Source organism: Mustelus asterias, chromosome 17 (genome assembly GCF_964213995.1).
Source record: "Mustelus asterias chromosome 17, sMusAst1.hap1.1, whole genome shotgun sequence".
Classification (NCBI taxonomy): domain Eukaryota; kingdom Metazoa; phylum Chordata; class Chondrichthyes; order Carcharhiniformes; family Triakidae; genus Mustelus; species Mustelus asterias.
Genome location: NC_135817.1, coordinates 73683106 through 73705645, shown reverse-complemented (window position 1 = coordinate 73705645; position 22540 = coordinate 73683106). Strand labels below are relative to the sequence as shown.

General features: G+C 42.5%; 1 protein-coding gene across 1 annotated transcript in view; it reads right to left on the bottom strand.

Annotated features, from left to right (window-relative positions):
- The window catches only part of gsk3ba (glycogen synthase kinase 3 beta, genome duplicate a), a 142875-nt gene that overhangs the window by 16487 nt on the left and 103848 nt on the right, over positions 1–22540 (bottom strand). The window contains exons 6-8 of the mRNA XM_078232977.1: positions 11080–11186; positions 8375–8472; positions 7511–7606 (exon numbers count right to left, since the gene is read on the bottom strand). Coding sequence (XP_078089103.1) covers positions 7511–7606; positions 8375–8472; positions 11080–11186 — 301 coding nt within the window. The remainder of the gene's footprint in view (positions 1–7510; positions 7607–8374; positions 8473–11079; positions 11187–22540) is intronic.

Below are 22540 nucleotides of genomic sequence, written 5' to 3'. Positions count from 1 at the left end.
AATGAAACATCAAAATTCAATAGAGTTCATTAAATATTTGATAAACAAATTGCTTTTCTCAAAGTTTTACCTCATCCAAGTTTCTCTCCACCTCTGCTGATGGTACGAACTTGTGCATGAGCACAATTCTACCAGTACCAGCCACACTCTGGCAGTTATTTTGTTGAGTGACAAGTAGCCTTGGGGCATCTCACCTGACTTCTACATACATACAATCCAGGAGTTAACGGATAGCAACCAAGAGTGGGAAATCTGACAACTTTCCATTGCTAGGTTGGGGCTCTAAGGACCATGAGCAGGGTATGATCTAGAGCGCAAATAACATAATTAACATTCATAAAATTTATCAAGTCTTCTGTCCACATTATATTAAGCAGCGCTGCAAAAGTGTGAAATGTATTCAAGGATATTAATGTCATGTTTACTGGTGGCAAGCGTCAGCTTATCCCATACGTACTACACATTTTCTCTACAATCCTCGTCTGCAAATTCACAAAACCTGATCTCTCTACCACACTCCCACCTTTCAAAATTTCATTTCATGATCCCACAGTTGGCAGTCAACCGTCTCAACACAAGGACAGAAATGTAAGGAGGAGGTCCTTGGTTAATGTCTGAGATCCAATCACAATCAGCTGCTTCACTGATCTTCCTGCAGAAGATCAGAATGGAGATTTTCTCTGAAGACTCCATGATGTTCAGCTCTATTTGCAACTCCGTATATGATGAAGCAGCCCATGTTTGCACATAGAAAGACCTGACAACATTTCAGGTTTGATGAATGGCAAGTAACATTTGTGCAACAGAAGTGCTGGGATAACACTCACATCCACCAAAAGAAAACCTAACCTCTCAATTTGACATGTAAAGGTATTACCATTAACAAATCCCCTCTGTCAAATCCTGGTTGTGGGGGGGGTCGGAGTGTCACTCCTGATCAGAAGCCTAACTGGAATAGCTACAAAAACAGGTCAGAGGCTAGGAATTCTTCAGCAAGTAACTGGCCTCTCAACTCTCCAAAATAAAGCCACCAACTATATGCCAAAGACTAGGGCATGATGGAATATCTCCAGAATAGGTGAAGCTCCACACTATCCAGGACAAAGCAATGTGCTTGACTGGCACCTCAAGCACCCTGAATATTCATTCTCTCCACTCCTGGCACATCTTGGCTGCAGTGTGGAAAGCCAACAGGGTCCACTATAGCAACTTGCTAAGGCTACTTTGACAGCACTTTCCAAATTTATGACCTCTACCTTCAAGAGAGACAAAGGCAGCGAGAACATGAGAACACAACCTCTCCAAGTCATACACCATCTTAATTCAGAGCTTTTTTACTGTTCATCATCACTGGGTAAGAATCCTGGAACTTCCTCCCTAACAGCACCATGGGTGTCCCTTCACCACAGGTTACAACGTTGAGGCGGGAGCTCATCTTCGCCTTCTCAAGGGTAATTAAGGTTGGGCAATAAATGCTGAAGGTCCATATCCCAGATCAAATCAAAACTTCAAAAGTTTATGTTAAATTGTCGTTCAAGAATTCTTCTTTTAGTCCCATGTCCATACACTTGAGGGCAGTTATAGAAGTCTGCAAACCTACTGAGGTCAAACATCCCAGAAGAGATGAAATATTATATCACTGGTATGGCTTTCCCATTCCTGAATTGCAGTCAACATCCACATGCAAATGAACAATCATTCAAGTGAGCTGTAAAGACATTGGGATGATATCCCTGTCACAATTAACATCTACATATTTACACATGCTGTGGTATCTCTGACCACTTTTGTATCCTGCATCAATAAGATCCCTTCATGTTTAATCTAGTTTCCTTCTGCGTCCCCCACTGAAAAACATATTTCCTGCAAGTCACTTGCAACTGCGCTGTCTAACCTGTAGCATTTTATTCACTACAATACTCTAAGCTACCAACCTCTCAACTACACTTCATCACCAACTAGGAGCAATTGTCCTCAGTTAAACTTGGTCTCTCCGAACTTGATAATCTCCCTTAATACGGCCTCCACTGGGACTTCCTGTATATTCTAAGAATGCAAAGTTGAACGCATATTGTGCATAAATGGTTGAGCCATTCTTCGCCAGATTTAGCTGGACCATAGCAAGCCTTGCTGTTGTGTGCCCAAACTCCAAGGCTTTCCAGGAGCACCCTGGAAAGTAAAGATAATGCCCAGCTGCTTTTTCCCCCCACTTATAACCAGCTCCTCAATCTCCTCTCCCCTACCTCTTCTACCCTCAAACTAACAAGTGCAGAGAGGTAATAAACTGCTTGATCACTAACGTGAAGACCATATGTTCAGCTGCCTTGTCACATCCCTCGCCTCCAAATGTCTGCTAAGCCAAACATCTCCCAAGGTGCCCCCTTCTCTTGCCAAGGACTCGCATCTTTCCCCCAACTCCCTTCATGTTCTCTAAGCTCATCATGTCCACAAAACTCGCTTTCACAGCTTCAACTTTATTTCCACTGAACTACTGACCACTCAACTTCCTTTCCTAACTCCCATGTTAGTTCATATTGATAACTATTCTCGCCTCAGAATTTGTACCCTTCCTTTCAAATCTTCCAGTATCACCCCGTCCCCTCAAAACACCTTTTAAACTACCACTCCATCATCCCAGATATCTTTGTTCCCCCAAAGAGTGGTCACGTCCCAAAATCTGTGACAAGCTTTCAACAACTCCATGTTTGAATCTCTTCGATTAAGGTTTCTGCCCTTGCTACAATAAATAAATGGTCCTCTCAAATGACTGATGCATTCTCCGTCTTCACCTTTCAACCCATCTGTAACCTTTGACACAGCTGACCAAACCATTCACCTGAAATGTCACTCCTCTGACCAGCAGAATGTAACTTTGTCTGGTTTATCCATGTCACAGCAAGTGAATCTACTCCAAAAGTTTTTCTTCTTGTAGCCTTGGACCCATCTATTGTTGATTTACATGCTGCCACTCAGTGACAATATCCAAAAACAATTTAGTTACAAACAATGATGACACCCAGTTCCTGATGTGAAATTTCCTTCAATTAAACACTAGGAAGATCAAAGCCATTGTTTTCTCTGCTTCATCATTCTCCTTTAGGGCATTCTCCAAATCCTACCTCACCTGCCCCAATTTCTTCTCCTATGGTTTATGCTGTTGTTGTTGGTACGGAGCTAAAGGAAGTTCCTACTTTCAATTCTTGAATTAGCTGAACTCTGTTGAAGCTGTAGGTTTGAAGACAGGAGGGAATGTCCAGTGGACAAGGATAGAAACATCAGGGCAATCAGCACTCAGGTGGGACTGTCTGTGTGACCATTCAATATTTACAGGATTCAACTTGGCTGCAATGTGCCCAGTGAACCAATACTGCAGTCCTCCATTACCTTGGTGACCGCAACTCAATTTAGATGTTTACCTCAGCTTTTGAAAGTATGTGGCATCATGGAAACCAGCTGAACAATGACAGGAAGTTAACTGTACAGACAAATAAGACGGCCAACGATATAACTCGGCCATACAGAAAACTAACAGTATGTGGAGGTTGAACTACATTCAAAGAATATGAAAAACCATACCCATGACATCAAAATTTCCCAAGCTGAAAAAGCTCCTATCAATTTATGCACGAACACTGGGTTTATCTTCATGTTTAATTAAATGAGATGGCTCTACTGGAATATACAGTTTCTAAACACTGATGAAGTAAGGCTACAATGAGCTTGGATTTTTTTTTTAAAAAGGAAGGTCACAAAAAACAAATAGGTCCAAATAGATCCAATACAGAATTTCTAGACTTCTTTCATATACTTGAATATAAAACCATCGTTCCTGCCGATTTGTATCAAACTTCAACAGCTTGGTAAAGATAAATATTATGGCAAACTACAGAATGAGCCCAAATTGAAAGGACTTGATAGGTCACATTGTCCTTCCTCATTCTGTGCTTTGGGTTCTTAAGAGAATTGGTAAAAGTTCGGTACACGTCTTGCACCCATCAGGACACTACACAAGAATGCCAACATTAAAGAGGAAAACAACAATTTATACTGTATGAGAAGAAAGTGCTGATTGGTATGCAGGCAGCCTCTGATCAGTGGAGGTTTTGGCATGGAGAATGCATCAGGTGACTGACAATTAACTGCCAAGCATTGTTTGGAAGTTACAGGCAGCTTGACCTCGATCAGCCAATGCATTGCCCTGAGGAATTAACTGGTGAATGGCAGTCGCTTATTTTGTTTAGTTGAAACAGGTGCAATGTTCATACATGTTCTTTTTGTCTGCAAAGAACATGGTCCTATGTATTAATATACATAGCCCCAGTACACGCAAATATGCCACACTGCAAGCTCGACTGACAATCTTAAATTGGTTGTCAGCGTAATTCTTAGCACATTGAAGATTTGGCAAATATTGTCCAATCGCAGAATCACATCTAATGTTGGACCCTGTCTTTTGAGTTTTGTAAGCACAGGCTGTTTGGGTAAAGCTTGCACCTTGCCCGTTGCAAACAGCGGAAGGGACATACTGTTTGATGCAATCCACCAGCCTTTGGGATGTACTGCCTACATACCCAGCAATACACTGGCACTGTAATTCATATGCCACATTACTCATTTGTGTGATAGGCAGAAAGTCTTTTTGGCTTGACAGCGGCATCCTGTTAGTGGTGAATGCCACTCGTGTTGCGACTGCATGGTAGCAGTGTCAAACAGATAGCTTCACCTGTTGCTCAAATTTTTTTAAGATACCTTGCCCTTCCAGGGTAGTCTGAGCTAGACTGGGCTCACATATTAATATGCAAGGCACTGTTTTTTGCAGACAGAAAGAAGACGCACACACATCGTGCCTGTTTCAGCTAAACAAATAATGGACAGCGTTTCACCAAGTCATTGCTCTGGGCAGTAAGGGTCAAAATGCCTGGTTTAAATTTCAAGTTAACTATCAGTCACCTGGTGCATTCTCCAGGACAACATCTCTACCAGTGCCTACTTGCCAAACGATTAGCACTTCTTCTCATACAGTATAAATTGTTGCTTTCCCCTTGTATTGGTATACTTGAGTAATGTCCTAATTTATGCATGGCGAAAAACTTTGACGTCCATTTTTCAGCAATCCTCAAGTTCTGTACCACAAAACCACTATTAATAACCGTGTTATTTGAAAGTCTTATGCTTCGTATGTGGTATTAATTTGATTACTAGCGATTAGATTGTAATATCTTCCATAGTTACAAGATGAAGAACTTATCTGTTCTATCATTAAATACTTGAACTTAACTTGAGAATTTTTGGCATGCTTTAGGATGAGTGACAGAATATTACCGGTGGACAATTCGAAGATCTCAAATTCAAGTGTCCATGTTTTAAGTGGAATTCATTAACAGCTGGATTGGATTGGAAATCAAAGTTCAATTTTTACATGCCAATACACAGTGGCGGAGGACTCTGTGCAGTGATTTGAGTTTCCAATTAAGACAAAAAAAATGAATACTACCTACATAATCTGGTGTCAAATTTGAACATGTAGAATGAGGAGAAGGAATATTTACAGTAAGTAATATAAAATAGTGGACAAAATTGTAAGAACTAGACAACACAAGGGTAAATAACATCAATTCATTATAAAAGTTGTGAAACCACACCAATACTATTTCACTATATGAGCCACAAAACAACTCAAACTAGTTTTTTGTAATTTAGCTGAAGCGAAGTCTTGTATATTATCCAAGCCATCAGACAGTACTTACCAATTTCTAAGAACTGAACGTTCTCCCACCTCAGCCATGAGTGGGAGAACGAGTGAGGTATTTGAGAAGGAAACTCCTGAGACTGTAGCCTGCTGTAGGTTGTTGCATGTCTCCCAGTTCATTACTTTTATTATCACCGACATACTCATTCATCTTCGCTCACCTTCTGAGATGCACACTGTAGTGCTCACTCACTATCTCACAGTTGTCTGTCTCACTTTCACAATTTTTTCCTTTACTTACTCTTCTAGGCACCCTAACTCAATTAGTACCTCATCCCTTTTACATGCACTCAAGCTGGCGTATGTATTAACTCATCACAATCTTCTTTTACACAAGGGAGAAGGAAGCACACACATGAAGAATAGGTGATCTTTTAGTGGATTCACTTGAGGTCTTTGGTGGTTTGTGGCACTGTGCAATTGTAGTCTGTTCAACCCCAACGCTGCTCCCACCCACTCAAAAGGCAAACTCTATTATATGTTCTAAAAATGTGTATGACAATGTTCTGCTTCATAGTTGTTGTTAGCATGCTGTGCTTTAGAAAAGCTTTTGGATTCAATGAAAAATTGTTTGCAAATCTATTCTGATGTCTTTGAATGTGAGTGAATCATAGAATCCCTACACTCCAGAAGGAAACAGTTCAGACCATCGAGTCTGCAATGATCACAATCTCACTCAGGCCCTATTAACCTACATATTTATCCTGACACTGAGGGGCAATTTATCATGGCCAATCCACCTAACCCACACATCTTTGGAGTGTGGGAGGAAACCAGAGCACTCGGAGGAAACCCACAGAGATACGGGGAGAACATGCAAACTCTGCACACACAGTGACCCAAGCTGGGAATCGAACCCAGGTCCCTGGCGCTGTGAGGCAGCAGTGCTAACTACTGTGCCGCCCGGGTGGTTGCGGAGTTGATGGCAGCAATCCAAGTTTGAATCTAGTTTAGGTAATAGGCACAATGATTTCTTCTCCTCTTCATCCCTTTGTCAGTTAAGAATGCCAAGTAAAATTAACTTAGGCAAGTTTAATTCAGGTTGTATTTGCCATGCATCCAAAACTTAGTCAGCTAGAGGGTCATATCAGAAGCGGAAAAGGAAAATGTTATGCAAGCATCTGCATGATATTATTGAGACTGGATAGAAGGAGCTTTACTCTATAGTGAGTGGTTCTCAACCCAGCAGCTCATAGTTCAAACAATGGGCCAGACTGGAAAGACCCAACAGTGAAACCTTTAACTTAATGAGCAATAAATTTATTAAGTGGTTTTCAAAAAGCTCCATGTACAATAATTTGCAATTGCACAAGACCTAAAATGTGCTTAATGCTCAAGCTCTTAAAGTTTCATATGTTGCATAGTACCAGTTTGATACTAATATAAAGTATGATAAATAAAATCTGCTAAACAGAAAAAAAATTAAGGAATGCAAACTTAGATCATTCCCAATTTACAATACAAGGATTAATAGCTAACACAAATTTTCTTTTCTAGTATCTGAAAGCAATTATTTAAGTTTAATGAAGATTTTATCTCCTTAATAGAGCATCAGGCAGGAAAGGGAACTGGCAACTAAATATAGGTCTATGCTACTCGGAGAGGTTTTATTTAAAATTCTATTTATTAGGGGTCAAAAAAGCTTTTCATCACAGCGTCTAGTGTCAGATTCCCAAGCTCTAGTGTTAAGCATCATCCCCGACTGGGGTTGCTAATAAATGAGGCTTGGTGCTACTGCCGAAATAACTTTCTTTTGCTTACCTTAGTCCAAGGGTGTGCCTTGATCTGTGGGAATTTGAACTCAGTGTAGTTGGGATTCATCTCTCTGATTTGCTCCCTTGTTGGCGTTCCCAGGACCTGGAAGCAAACATGTAATAAATCTCATGTATTGTATAATCTGATGAACTATTATACAAGAATACAATTCATTAGATGATACAATTAGCAACATGTTGAACACTAATGTTCAACATGCTCTCAAGTGTTGTGCAATTAGTATATGAAAATTGGTCACTACATTGTAATGATGCAGTTTTCAGTAATTATCCATAAGGATGTTAGATTACCAACCATAGGTATGGCCCCATTCTTTGAAACAAGTTCAACCATGTACAAAGAGCAATATCAGAAGGTTGGGATCATCTACTGATTATCACATTTCCATTTTGATCATAAGTAACTCATTCAAATGCACAAGGAGCTCAGTTCTCAACAGAAAGAGTTGCTTCCACATGGCATAATTGGGCAGAAAATCATTTGGCTTAAACAATTTTCAGGAAGTGTACATCCATGCATGCAAAGTAAATCGCTGATTTTAAGGCAATTGAGAACTACCTCAAGGCTCCAAGTAGTGTCAAGATTGGAAAAGCTGAATGAACTGGCAGAAAATGTGTTTTTCAAAGTGATGAGCAGTGAATTATTTTTATCCACCATCACTGTCAAGCTGAATAATCAGATTTTTGCAAACCAGTGCTGCAATAAGTTTAAAGCCAATGCTTTCTTTGCTGAAGCAACATAGTTGAGTAGGCTGTCGGAAAGAGAGAAAGCTTACAGAGAGGTAAAACGATCATGAAATAGACCATTAAATACACAAAAGGTTTAAGTATTTAGAAAATGACATCCTACCTTAATAATTTCTACCAGCTGATCAACACCACTGTCACCAGGGAAGATGGGCTGTCCTAGCAATAGCTCTGCTAACACGCAACCAGCTGACCATACATCTATGGAGGTGAAATCAAGATAAGCAGTTAATTTTAAAAGCAATGCCAAAATAACATCATCTTTTTTGAAGTGAACTTAACCAGTATTTACCAGGGGAATTTCACAGTAACTTCATTGCAATGTTAATGTAAGCCTTACTTGTGATTAATAAATAAACTTTACTTCATTCGATTTACTTTGAAGCAATGTCAATGCTTACACTGAAAAAATGATATCTCTTAACACTACTCTGAAAAAAACGATATCGCTCAACGCTGCTTCATAAATTTACTATCAAAGAACAATACAGCACAGGAACAGGCCCTTCGACCCTCCAAGCCTGCGCCGCTCATGTGCCCAACTAGACCATTCGTTTGTATCCCTCTATTCCCAGTCTGTTCATGTGGCTATCTAGATAAGTCTTAAACGATCCCAGCGTGTCCGCCTCAATCACCTTGCTTGGCAGTGCATTCCAGGCCCCCACCACCCTCTGTGTAAAATACATCCCCCTGACATCTGTGTTGAACCTTGCCCCCCCCTCACCTTGAATCCGTGACCCCTTGTGTTCGTCACCTCCGACCTGGGAAAAAACTTCCCACTGTTCACCCTATCTTTGCCCTTCAAAATTTTATACACCTCTATTAGGTTGCCCCTCATCCTCCGTTTTTCCAGGGAGAAAAAAGTAGTAGAGAAAAAAAAATCAGTAGAAAAAAGTTGAAGAATTATGAGCGAAGCTATCCTGTGGCCTGACTTTAGTACAACAAACTTTAAGGTCTAGGTGAAAAAAAAAGTAATGCTGTTTAACTAACATCCAAAGCAGCTACAATAGAGATCCACAATCTCAAATCTCCATCCGAAAACTAGACCATTTTCTGGCACAAATTTCAGATCTCTTTCCCGCCTCAGCCATTGTACAAGAAGCAACATTTCTGATCAGTTTGACATCTATCCTGCGCTGCCAGACTGGTAAATACTATAGCGGTTGAGTTTGCGGCAGTACCTGCGATAACGTTTTTTTTAAAATTGATCAGCAGCACTAGATTGATACCCAGGCCCATCTGAAGTGCTCCTCCCATTGAAGTGAATGAGCCAGTCAGGGGTCACAGCCGGCTCCTGTCTGTAGCTTGCAACTAACATTGCTAAATAACATCAAACACTTGAAATTAGGTCTTCCAGTCTTTTGGAGATTAAGGAAATTGCCGAATTTTAATTTTCAAAAACGCTCAAACATATATGGGAAGAAATACATCCAATCCTCAGAGGTGATCTCTTGAGCTAAACAGCTAAGTTTGCTCCAGATTTGTACCCAAAAGGGTAACCTGGTGAAAAACTGCTTGAGAGATGGCAGAAATTTGGCCATAATTGAGTCAAGTCTCTTGGATTTTTAACATCCATCCAACAAACCCTTCATCAGATTGAATTCCAACAACGTGACCAGATTACCAGGCACAAATGGAAAGGGTTTTATGGTGCTTAATTGCAATTTTTCAGTTTAGCTTCACTGAGACATGTTCTATATCTTGATTCTTTAAATGGATTTTTATTGCATAGTAAGTCGCAACCAAAATTGAAAACACATCCAACTGCAGGTTTATAAACATGCAGTGTCCAATTAGGCGAGTTCAAAATTAAAATGTCTCTCCTTCAGTACGCAATGTATCGTCTAAAAGTTCAGATTATTTATATTGATTTCCACCCATGTTAACTTTGGGCATTTCTCAAAAGGAATTGGAGGTTTCTTGGACATAACATGACACTGGAAGAAAGGGCAATGCACAGGCACATTTTCAGATCTAACTTTCAGCTTGTATCCAAAGAGACAGCTCTAGGTCCAACTGTTCTTGGCATGTCAGACTATAGTACTTTCACATACAGCTTGTTCTGCAGGTTTTAGGTTTCAAAATGCTGCATATGATGAATATTCTTTGACAAGTGGCTATAACATCACAAATTATTCAGCAACTTATTACCCTACATTTATTCCCTAAATTAGACCTGAACAAATACAAATCCATGCCAGTGGCAAAACCCCAAAAGAGCAGAAAATTGGGTCAGAAACCTAAATGGAAATTAGTACCATGAATTCCACAGCAAGGCCTTGGATTCTACTGTCCATCACTAAAAGAAAGTTACTCGAGAACATGAACAGAAACATTTTTTTTAAGAAAACTGCATCAACATGCCCCTTATAATGACCTTTTGCTTCCTTGAGAAACAAATTTACAACTGCCTTATAGTGAGCAGGGTTCTTGTGCAACTAAACTAGATACATAATGCCCATCACATTCCCAGATTAAAATATTAAGTGCCCTGATGGAAATCTTCCATAGTGTCTTGTTCAAGGTTCATCGACATGCTTAGCCATTTAACTCCACCCATGCTATGAGCCATTCATCCAGTTACTGGCAAGCGAGTTACTAATGCTGCCTCATTCCACTGGTTCTTTGAGCTGACACTCCCAAGAATGAATCAGATTCAAAGGGTTGCAGCACGAGGTGTGAGCAACAGGAAATACACAACAGTCATGGTGCAGGAAGCTTGAAGGCTACTTGTTGAAAAGGTTTGATGACACATGTAAAGTCAACCAACACCCAAATACCTTAAAACAAAAATAACAAAAAACTCACCTATACTGGAGGTATAATCCGTGGCACCAAAGATCAACTCCGGCGCCCTGTAGTACCGTGAGCAGATATAAGAAACATTTGGTTCACCACGCACCAATTGTTTTGCACTGAAATAAAAGTTATTAGAAAGTAAAAACTCTGTAAAAGGAATTAATAAAATATCTTTCAAAAATCTAAAAATAAGTTAAAAGCCTGACCTTAAGACATGAAAATCAAATTTTAAAGTAGCTGTAAATCAATGTATATCTATCCTCAGCATATATTTCTACAATCTACATGATGAAAACAACATGCAATATTACTGCTATGAATGAGGTGTGGGAACTTTGTTTCAAATATGCAGCTTTTAAACTCATTCTTTTAATATCAGAGGTTGTAATGTGGATATTTTTTACACCAGGTGGCATACTAAGTTGCAGCTACCTTTATAGCAGGGCAGGAAAGGATTGCCATGTGGTCATATCAGAAACGCTCTCATTGCAACATGCTCCAACACTGATTACAGCAAATTATGGTTATTACCTCCTGAATTTTGCAGAGGGGAATGCATTTCACAGGCAGAAGCAATACGTAAATGGTGTTTTCCAAAGTCTCAATAAAATCTGGTCATCCGAAACTCAAAGGAACCTAGATATATATATTGTGTGTATATATATATATAGAAATCTCATCTTGAGATTACTCGGTAGAAGAGAGGGCGCCACAGTGGAATCTAAAACTAGGTAACAACTTCGGTCAAAGGTCATTTTTTTTTTGTGCAGGATGTTGTAGCAGTTTGTCTTATCAGAGTCGTCCTGCCTATATACAGCAGCACGGTTTTGTTACTGCTGCAGCATTTTAAAAAAAAATCATTTGTGGAACATGGGCATCGCCAGCATTTATTGCCCATCCCTACTTGCCCTTGAGGTGGTGGTGGTGGTGGTGGTGGTGAGCCGCCTTCTTGAATCGCTGCAGTCCATGTGGGTTGACCCACAATGCCATTAGGGAGGGAATTCCAGGATTTTGACCAGCGACTGCGAAGGAACAGTGATATATTTCCAAATCAGGATGATGAGAGGCTTGCAGGTGGTGGTGTTCCCATTTATCTGCTGCTCTTGTCCTTCTAGATGGAACTGGTCATGGGTTTGGAAGGTGCTGTTTAAGGATCTTTGGTGAATTGCTGCAGTGCATCTTGTAGATAGTACACACTGCTGCTACTGAGCATCAGTGGTGGAGGGATTGAATGTTTGTAGATGTGGTGCCAATCAAGCAGGCTGCTTTGTCCTGGATGGTGTCAAGCTTCTTGAGTGTTGTTGGAGCTGCACCCATCCAGGCAAGTGGGGGGTATTCCATCACACTCCTGACTTGTGCCATATAGATGGTGGATAGGCTTTGGGGAGTCAGGAGGTGAGTTACTCACCGCAGTATTCCTAGCCTCTGACCTGCTCTTGTAGCCACTGTGTTTATGTGGCGAGTCCAGTTGAGTTTCTAGTCAATGGTAACCCCAAGGATGTTGACAGTGGGGGATTCAGTGATGGTTACACCATTGAATGTCAAGGGGCAGTGGTTAGAATGTCTCTTACTGGTGATGGTCATTGCCTGGCATGTGTGTGGTGTGAACATTACTTGCCACTTGTCAGCCCAAGTCTGGATTTGGCCAGATTTTGTTGCATTTGAACATGTATTGCTTCAGTAACTGAGTCGTCATGAATGGTGCTGAACATAGTGCAATCGTTGGCGAACATCCCCACTTCTGAGCTTATGACGGAGGGAAGGTCATTGATGAAGCAGCTGAAGATTGTTAGGCCTAGGACACTACCCTGAGGGACTCCTGCCGAGATATCATGGAGCTGAGATGACTGACCCTTCACAACCACAACCATCTTCCTATGTACCAGACATGACTCCAACCAGAGAGCTCACGCCAAATACTCATTGATTCCAGTTTCACTATGGTGCCTTGAAGTCAAGGGCTGTCATTCTCACCTCACCTCTGGAATTCAGCTCTTTCGTCCATGTTTGAACCAAGGCTGTAATGAGATCAGGAGCTGAGTGACCCTGGCAAAACCCAAATTGGGCATCACTGAGCAGGTTATTGCTGAGCAGGTGCTGCTTGATAACACTGTTGATGATCCCTTCCATCACTTTACTGATGATCGACAGTAGACTGATTGGGCGATAATTGGCTGGGTTGGATTTGTCCTACTTTTTGTGTACTTGACATACCTGGGCAATTTTCCACATTGGTGGGTAGATGCCAGTGTTGTAACTGTACTGGAAGAGCTTGGCTAGGGGAACGGCAAGTTCTGCTGCACAAGACTTCGACACTATTTCTGGAATGTTATCAGAGCCAATTGTCTTTGCAGCATTCAGTGCCTCCAACCGTTTCTTGATATTACATGGAGCAAATCGAATTGGCTGGAGACTGGCATCTGAGATGCTGGGGACCACTGGCGGAGGCCGAGATGGATCATCCACTCGGCACTTCTGGCTGAAGATTGCTGCAAATACTTCAGCCTTATCTTTTGCACTGATGTGCTGGGCTCTTCCATCAGAGGATGGGGATATTTGTGGAGCCTCCTCCTCCAGTGAGTTTTTTAACTGTCTACCACCATTCACGACTGGATGTGGAAGGACTGCAGAATTTAGATCTGATCCGTTGGTTGTGGGATCGCTTAGCTCTGTCTATCACTTGCTGTTTGGCATGCAAGTAGTCCTGTTTGGTAGCTGCACCAGGTTGACACCTCATTTTTTAGATATACCTGGAGATCCTCCTGACATGTTCTCCTGCACTTTCCATTGAACCAGAGTTGATCCCCGGGCTTGATGGCAATGGTTGGGTGGGGAATATGCTGGGCCACGAGGTTGCAGATTATGCTAGAGTACAATTCCACTGTTGTTGATGACCCACAGCGCCTCATGTATGCCCAGTCTTGAGTTGCTAGATCGGTTCAAAGTCTGTCCCATTTAGCACGGTGATAGTGCCACACAACACGATGGAGGTTATTCTCAATGTGAAGGCGGGACTTCATCTCCACAAGGACTGTGCGGTGGTCACTCTTATCGGCACTGTCATGGACAGATGCATCTGCAGCCGGCAGATTGGCGAGGATGAGATCAAGTGTGTTATTTCCTCTCGTTGGTTCCTTCACCACTTGTTGCAGACCCAGTCTAGCAGTTATATCCTTTAGGACCTGACCAGCTTGATCAGTAGTGCTGCTGCCGAGCCACTCTTGGTGATGGACATTGAAATCCCCCACCCAGAATACATTTTGCGCCCTTGCCACCCTCTGTGCTTCCTCCAAGTGTTGCTCAACATGGAGGAATACTGATTCATCAGCCGGAGGAGGACGGTACGTGGTAACAAGAGGTTTCCTTGTCCATGTTTAACCTGAATCCATGAGACTTCATGGGGTCCAGAGTCAATGTTAAGGACTCCCAGGGCAATTCCCTCCCGACTGTATACCACTGTGCCGCCATCTCTGCTGGGTCTGTCCTGCTGGTGAGACAGGACATATCCAGGGATAGCAATGGGGGTGTCTGGGGTGTTATCTGTAAGATATGATTCCATGAGTATTACGACGTCAGGCTGTTGCTTGACAAGTCTGAGACAGTTCTCCCAATTTTGGCACTAGCCCCGAGATGTAAGAAAGGAGGGCTTTGCAGGTTGGGGGGGGGGCTTTCTCTGGAAGTTGAAGTTGCTGCATGAAAATTAGAGGACAAGTGTCTGTCTGTCTCACTCTTCAAAGGTGTTAAAAGGCCAGAAATCTCATTGCCACGCAAGCATATTTGGTTTTCTGTGCTAACTGGTTCTGAAGAAGGGATTTATGCTTATGTGGAGACACTGCTAAATTAAAACAGTAGAGATAGCTAGCTGGTAAGAATTAAATTTTGACATGGTTAAGAATTTTAATTGGTAAAAGTTATGCTAATTCTGTTAAATTCTAACTGTGTGCTTGAATAAAGTTTGTTTTAATAAAAGCTCCTAGTGGGCCACTGGAATCATACCTGGGGTGAAACACCTTATGCTCACCCTAATACCAAGATGAAATGTAAAAGTTAGGGTCCAGGTCAACTTCATAATATACCTTGGAGTTTTTGGTCCTTTACAGTATATTGCATTGAATTGAGTGCCACCTACATTCATTCATGACTCATTTGATCCCATATCCAGACCTGCCACATCCAGTTCCGAATGGTGGACAATTAAACAAAAGGAATAGGATCCACAAACTTCCCAATCCTTAATGAAGCCCAGCACATCAGTGCAAGACAAGGCTGCAGTGCTTTAACCACCTTTAGCCAAATGTGTCGAGTCGATGACCCATCTCAGCCTTCATGACAGTTCTGTAGCATCACAATGGACACACTCCAGCCATTACCACTCACTCCATATCAAACAATGGCTAAGCATACTGGATACAACCAAGATGATGGGCTTTGACAACATCCCAGCTGTAGTACTGAAGACTTGTGCACCAGAATTAGCAGCATCCTTAGTCAAGCTGTTCCAGTGCAACTATGAAACTGGCATTGTGGAACATTTCCCAGCTATGCCCTTTCCACAAAAGGTGGGACAAATCTGATTTTGCGACACTCAACTAAAAAGTAAACTTGAAACATTAAAGAGCATGAGTAAAATTGTCAATGGGAGCTAGGGTAATGCTCTCCAGTAGCTGGAGTCATACTTAGCACAGAGGAAGACTTGTGGCTTTTAGAGGTCAATCATCTGGGCCTTAAAACATTGCAATGTCCAAGGTCCAACCACCTTCAGTTGCTTTAGTGACTTTCCCCACATCGTAAGGGTAAGATCCTAGCATGGACAGAGGATTGGTTGACTGGCAGAAGGCAGAGAGGGGGATAAAGGGGTCTTTCTCAGGATGGCAGCCAGTAACTAGTGGTGTGCCTCAGGGGTCAGTGCTGGGACCACAACTTTTCACGATATACGTTAACGATTTGGAGAAAGGAACTGAAGGCACTGTTGCTACGTTGGCAGATGATACAAAGATATGTAGAGGGACAGGTAGTATTGAGGAAGCAGGGGGCTGCAGAAGGACTTGGACAGGTTAGGAGAGTGGGCAAAGAAATGGCAGATGGAATACAATGTGGAAAAGTGTGAGGTTATGCACTTTGGAAGGAGGAATGGAGGCATAGACTATTTTCTAAATCGGAAAATGCTTAGGAAATCAGAAGCACAAAGAGACTTGGGAGTCATTGTTTAAGATTCTCTTAAGGTTAACGTGCAGGTTCAGTCGGCAATTAGGAAGGCAAATGCAATGTTAGTATTCATGTCAAGAGGGCTAGAATACAAGAGCAGGGATGTACTTCTGAGGCTGTATAAGGCTCTGGTCAGACTCCATTTGGAGTATTATGAGCAGTTTTGGGCCCCATATCTAAGGAAGGATGTGCTGGCCTTGGAAAGGGTCCAGAGGAGGTTCACACGAATGATCCCTGGAATGAAGAGCTTGTCGTATGAGGAAAAGTTGAGGACTCTGGGTCTGTACTCGTTGGAGTTTAGAAGGATGAGGGGGGATCTTATTGAAACTTACAGGATACTGCAAGGCCTGGATAGAGTGGACATGGAGAGGATGTTTCCACTAGTAGGAAAAACTAGAACCAGAGGGCACAACCTCAGGCTAAAGGGACGATCCTTTAAAAGAGATATGAGGAGGAATTTCTTCAGCCAGAGTGTGGTGAATCTGTGGCACTCTTTGCCACAGAAGGCTATGGAGGCCAGGTCATTGAGTGTCTTTAAGACAGAGATAGATCGGTTCTTGATTAATAACGGGATCAGGGGTTATGAGGAAAGGGCAGGAGAATGGGGATGAGAAAAAAAATCAGCCATGATTGAATGGTGGAGCAGACTCGATGGGCCGAGTGGCCTAATTCTGCTCCCATGTCTTATGGCAAGGTCAGATGTTAGCTGATGATAGCAGTGTTCAGTTTCATACCCTACTCGTCAAATAATGAAGCAGCACACACCTGCATGCAACAGGTTCAGGACAATGTTCAGCATGAGCTGACACCAGCATCAGGCAAGAACTATTTTGAACAAGAGAGAATCTAACCACCTCCCCTTGACATTTAACTCCATTGCTATATTTCTTCATCATCAACAACATGATTGTGGGATTGCAGGGGTCACCACTGACCAGAAATTTGACTGAACCAACTGTAAGTGCTGCTCTGTCTGCACGGCGAGTGCTGCCTGGATACGTGAGGAGTGCTTTTGGAGTTGAGTGGAAACAGGGAGTTGGGTGGAAATAGGCAGAGGCCACAAGGGACAGTGCTGATTTTTAAGTAAGGGCTACCCTTGATTCTCTCAAACTGAGAGAGTTTGGACTAACTTTAAAGTGACATCACAGGAGGGCTGTGATTTGATTGGCTAACAGGGAGCTGTGCTAAATTTGAAAATTCATTTAAATTACTGGTTAGAAATTGCGTTGAGACTGAGGCAATAAGGAGATACATAATAAACAAAAGTTTAAATAAAATTTAAAACCCAAATTAAAAACTAAATTAGAGACGGAGGGTCAGGTGATGCATGATGTGGGAGCTGGTGGGCCCCATTGTGGTCCTCAGTGAGCACATCTGTAGCAAGTGTTGGTTGCTCGAGGAACTCTGGGTTGATGAGCTGGATTCTGAGCTTCGGACGCTGTGGCACATCAGGGAGGGGGAGAGATACCTGAACACTGTGTTCCAGGAGCAGTCACACCCCTTAGATTAAATACCTTGAATTTGGCCAGGGACACGAGGGTGTGGCTGAGAGTGAGGTTGGTAGATGGATCCAGGAGGTAGGATTGCAGGAGCCTCAGTCCCTGAACCCGTCCAACAGTTTCGAGATTCTTGCTCCCTGTGTGGACAGGAATGGGTACTGCGGGGAGGATGAGCAAACTGGCTAAAGTGCAAAAAAAGAAAAGAAATGTAGTCGTAATTGGGGATAGTATAATTAGGGGCATTGACACTGTTCTCTGTGACCAGGATCGAGAATCCTGATGGTTGTGTTGCCTGCCTGGTGCTCGGGTTCGGGATATTTCACCTGGGCTGCAGAGGAACTTGGGAGTGGGAGGGTAAAGATCCAGTTGTTGTGGTCCACATAGGTACCAATGACATGGATAGAACAGGAACAAAGGTTCTGCTCAGGGAGTATGAACAGCTAGGAGCTAAATTAAAAAGCAGAACTACAAAAGGTAATAATCTCTGGATTACTACCTGAGCCACGAGCTAATTGGCACAGGGTCAATACGATTAAGGAGGTATATGCATGGCTCAAAGATTGGTGTGGGAGGAATGGAATTCATGGGAGGATGAATTCATGGGACATTGGCACCAGTATTGGGGAAGAGGGGACCTGTTCTGATGGGACCTGTTCCGATGGGACGGTCTTCATCTGAATCGTGCTGGGACCAGAACAATATTGTGGACATTACAGAGACATGGCTACAAGGGGATCAGGGCTGGGATCTAAATATCGAAGGATATGTGTCCTATCGAAAGTAGTCATGATGTGGAGATGCCGGCGTTTTGCCGGTGTGGCTTTTGCTACCAAATAAACCTGTTGGACTTTAACCTGGTGTTATTAAACTTCTTCCTATCGAAAGGACAGGCAGATGGGCAACGAGGGTGGGGTTGCATTGTTAGTAAGGAATGAAGTTAAATCGATAGCAAGAAGCGATATAGGATCAGAAGGCGTAGAATCTCTGTGGGTAGAGTTGAGGAATTGCAAAGGTAAAAAGACCCTGATGGGAATTATGTACAGGCCCCCTAGCTGTCGTCAGGATGTGGGGAAGAAAATAAATCAGGAGATAGAAAAGGCATATAAAAAGGCAATATTACAATAATCATGGGGGACTTCAATATGCAGGTGGACGGGAAAAATTAAGTAGGTAGTGGATCCCAAGAAAAGGAATTTGTGGAATATCCAAGAGATGGTGTTTTGGAGCAGCTTGTGACCGAGTCTACTAGGGAACAGGCAATTCTGGATTTGGTGATGTGTAATGAGACGGACTTGATTAGGGAACTTAAGGTGAAGGAACCCTTCGGGAGCAGTGACCACAATACGATAGAATTTACCCTGCAGTTTGCGAGGGAGAAGCTGGAATCAGATGTAACGGTTTTACAATTAAATAAAGGTAATTACAAAGACATGAGGGAGGAGCTGTCCAGAGTTGACTGGAAAGGGAGCCTCGCAGGGAAGACAGTGGAACAGCAATGGTAGGAGTTTTTGGGGGTTATTCGGGAGGCACAACAGAAATTCATCTCAAGGAGGAGGAAACATGTTAGGGGGAGGGGGAGGCATCCGTGGCTGATGAGGGAAATCAATGACAGCATAAAAGCAAAAGAAAAAGCCGACAAAGTGGCAAGGATTAGTGGGAAGTCTTTAAAATCGAGCAGAGGACAACTAAAAAAAGCAATGGGGGAGTGGGAAATGAAATATGTGTGTAAGCTAGCGAGTAATATAAAAGAAAATAGGAGGAGATATTTTCAATATATCAAAGGTGAGAGAGAGGCAAAAATAGATATTGGATCCTGGAAAATTAGGCTGGAGAAGTAATAATAGGAAACAAAGAAATGGCAGAGGAACTGAATAGTTACTTTACATCAGTCTTCACGGTGGAAGACACCAGTGGGATGCCAGAGCTCCAGGAGAGTCAAGGAGCACAGGTGAGTGTAGTGGCCATCACTAAGGAGAAGGTTCTGGGGAAACCGAAAGGTCTGAAGGTGGATAAATCACCTGGACCGGGTGGACTACACCCCAGGGTTCTAAAAGAGATAGCCGAGGAAATCGTGGAGGCATTGGTGGTGATCTTTCAGGAATCACTGGAGGCAGGGAAGGTACCAGAGGACTGGAAAGTAGCTAATGTAACACCGCTGTTTAAGAAGGGAGGGAGGCAGCAGACAGGAAATTATAGGCTGGTTAGCCTGACTTCGGTCACTGGCAAGATTTTAGAGTCCATTATTAAAGATGAGATCGCAGAGTACTTGGAAGTGCACAATAAAATAGGACTGAGTCAGCACGGCTTCGTCAAGGGGAAGTAATGTCTGACAAATCTGTTAGAGTTCTTTGAGGAGGTAACAAGGAAGTTAAAGGAGAATCAGTGGACGTGATTTATTTAGATTACCAAAAGGCCTTTAATAAAGTGCCGCAAAGGAGACTATTAAATAAGTTAAGTGCACATGGTGTTAAGGGCAAGATCCTGGCATGGATAGAGGATTGGTTGACTGGCAGAAGGTAGAGTGGGGGGATAAAGGGGTCTTTCTCAGGATGGCAGCCAGTAACTAGTGGTGTGCCTCAGGGGTCAGTGCTGGGACCACAACTTTTCACGATATACGTTAACGATTTGGAGAAAGGAACTGGAGGCACTGTTGCTACGTTGGCAGATGATACAAAGATATGTAGAGGGACAGGTAGTATTGAGGAAGCAGGGGGCTGCAGAAGGACTTGGACAGGTTAGGAAAGTGGGCAAAGAAATGGCAGATGGAATACAATGTGGAAAAGTGTGAGGTTACCCACTTTGGAAGGAGGAATGGAGGCATAGACTATTTTCTAAATGGGGAAATACTTAGGAAATCAGAAACACAGGGGGACTTGGGAGTCAGTGTTTAAGATTCTCTTAAGGTTAACGTGCAGGTTCAGTCGGCAGTTAGGAAAGCAAATGCAATGTTAGCATTCATGTCAAGAGGGTTAGCATACAAGAGCAGGGATGTACTTCTGAGGCTGTATAAGGCTCTGGTCAGACCCCATTTGGAGTATTGTGAGCAGTTTTGGGCCCCATATCTAAGGAAGGATGTGCTGGCCTTGGAAAGGGTCCAGAGGAGGTTCACAAAAATGATCCCTGGAATGAAAAGTTTGTCATGAGGACTCTGGGTCTGTATTTGTTGGAGTTTAGAAGGATGAGGGGGGATCTTATTGAAACTTACAGGATACTGCGAGGCCTGGATAGAGTGGACATAGAGAGGATGTTTCCACTAGTAGGAAAAACTAGAACCAGAGGGCACAACCTCAGGCTAAAGGGACAACAGAGATGAGGAGGAATTTCATCAGCCAGAGAGTGGTGAATCTGTGGAACTCTTTGCCACAGAAGGCTATGGAGGCCAGGTCATTGAGTGTCTTTCAGACAGAGATAGATCGGTTCTTGATTAATAAGGGATCAGGGATTATGGAGAAAAGGCAGGAGAATGGGGATGAAAAAAATATCAGCCATGATTGAATGGTGGAGCAGACTCGAGTGGCCTAATTCTGCTCCAATTTCTTATGATCATATGGTATACATACTTTGGCACAAGAACTATGCAATTTGCAGCAAATAACTTGCCTACCTGACCCAAAACGAAGTCAAGAGTTTGAAGAAATACTCTATTTATCTGGAGGAGTACAGCTCTAATAATACTCAAGAATCTCGATACCCTCCAGGACAGTGCAGCCCATTTAATAAATGTTATCCACTAATTTAAAAATATCCACTTCCTCCACTAACAGGATTCAGTACAGCAACTCACCAAGCACTTTCCAAACTCTCACCCTCTACCACCCACAGGGACAAGGACAACTAGTTAATGGAAACACAACCACTCCCCATGTTGCCTTTCAAGTCACACATCATCCGGATTTGAAAATATATTGCCATTCCTTCATTCTAACGTAATCAAAATCCTGCAGCTCCCTCCTTAACAACATCGGAGGTGTAGCTAGCCAACAGTTCAAGCAGGCCTCTCACTACCATCTTCTAAAGAGCAATAAAAGCTGGTCTTACCAGAGATGCCCACATCCTAGAAACAAATTTTTAAAAACATAGTTGTTCGCTCTATCAATGAAATATTTAGGGCCTAGGCAAACCTGACTTAATTCAGAACAGTTTATGCAACATGAGTTATAGAAACTGTCAGAACAAGACTGTCACCACCTACCTGGTTTCCTCTTTATCCATAAAATATTAGTTATTAATACTAATTCAGAAGGTAGCAGCTGTAGCCAAAGTCACAATGATGGTACTTTACATTTACCACTGAACAGATCCAAATAATTCTGTGATAAGACTATCTATACTAGTCATTTGCTAACACAGATTTTTAGCATTGCTGAAAAGAGACTGTGTCGAAGCCTTTCATCTCGCACTCATTGGGACATTTTTAATACAATACATTTATATTGTATGAGAAGATTGGCTGGCAGTGGACTCTGATTGGTAGAGGTGCTGCCATGGAGAATACAGCAGTTGATGGTGACTTGACGGTGAACTGCCAAACATTTGAAACTTAAACCAAGCCCTTCGACTCAGATTGGTCAAAGCACCTTCCTGAGGAATGAACCAGCATATTGCTGTCACTCAATTTGTTTAGCTGAGATAAAGTGCAATATGTGCACATCTTTCTGTCTGCAAAGGACCAGGCCTGTACATCAATGTGTGTAGCTTCCAGTGCCCACAAGTGCAGCAAATACTGGCGATCTGGACAATGGGGAAAATACTGTTAACACTCAGTT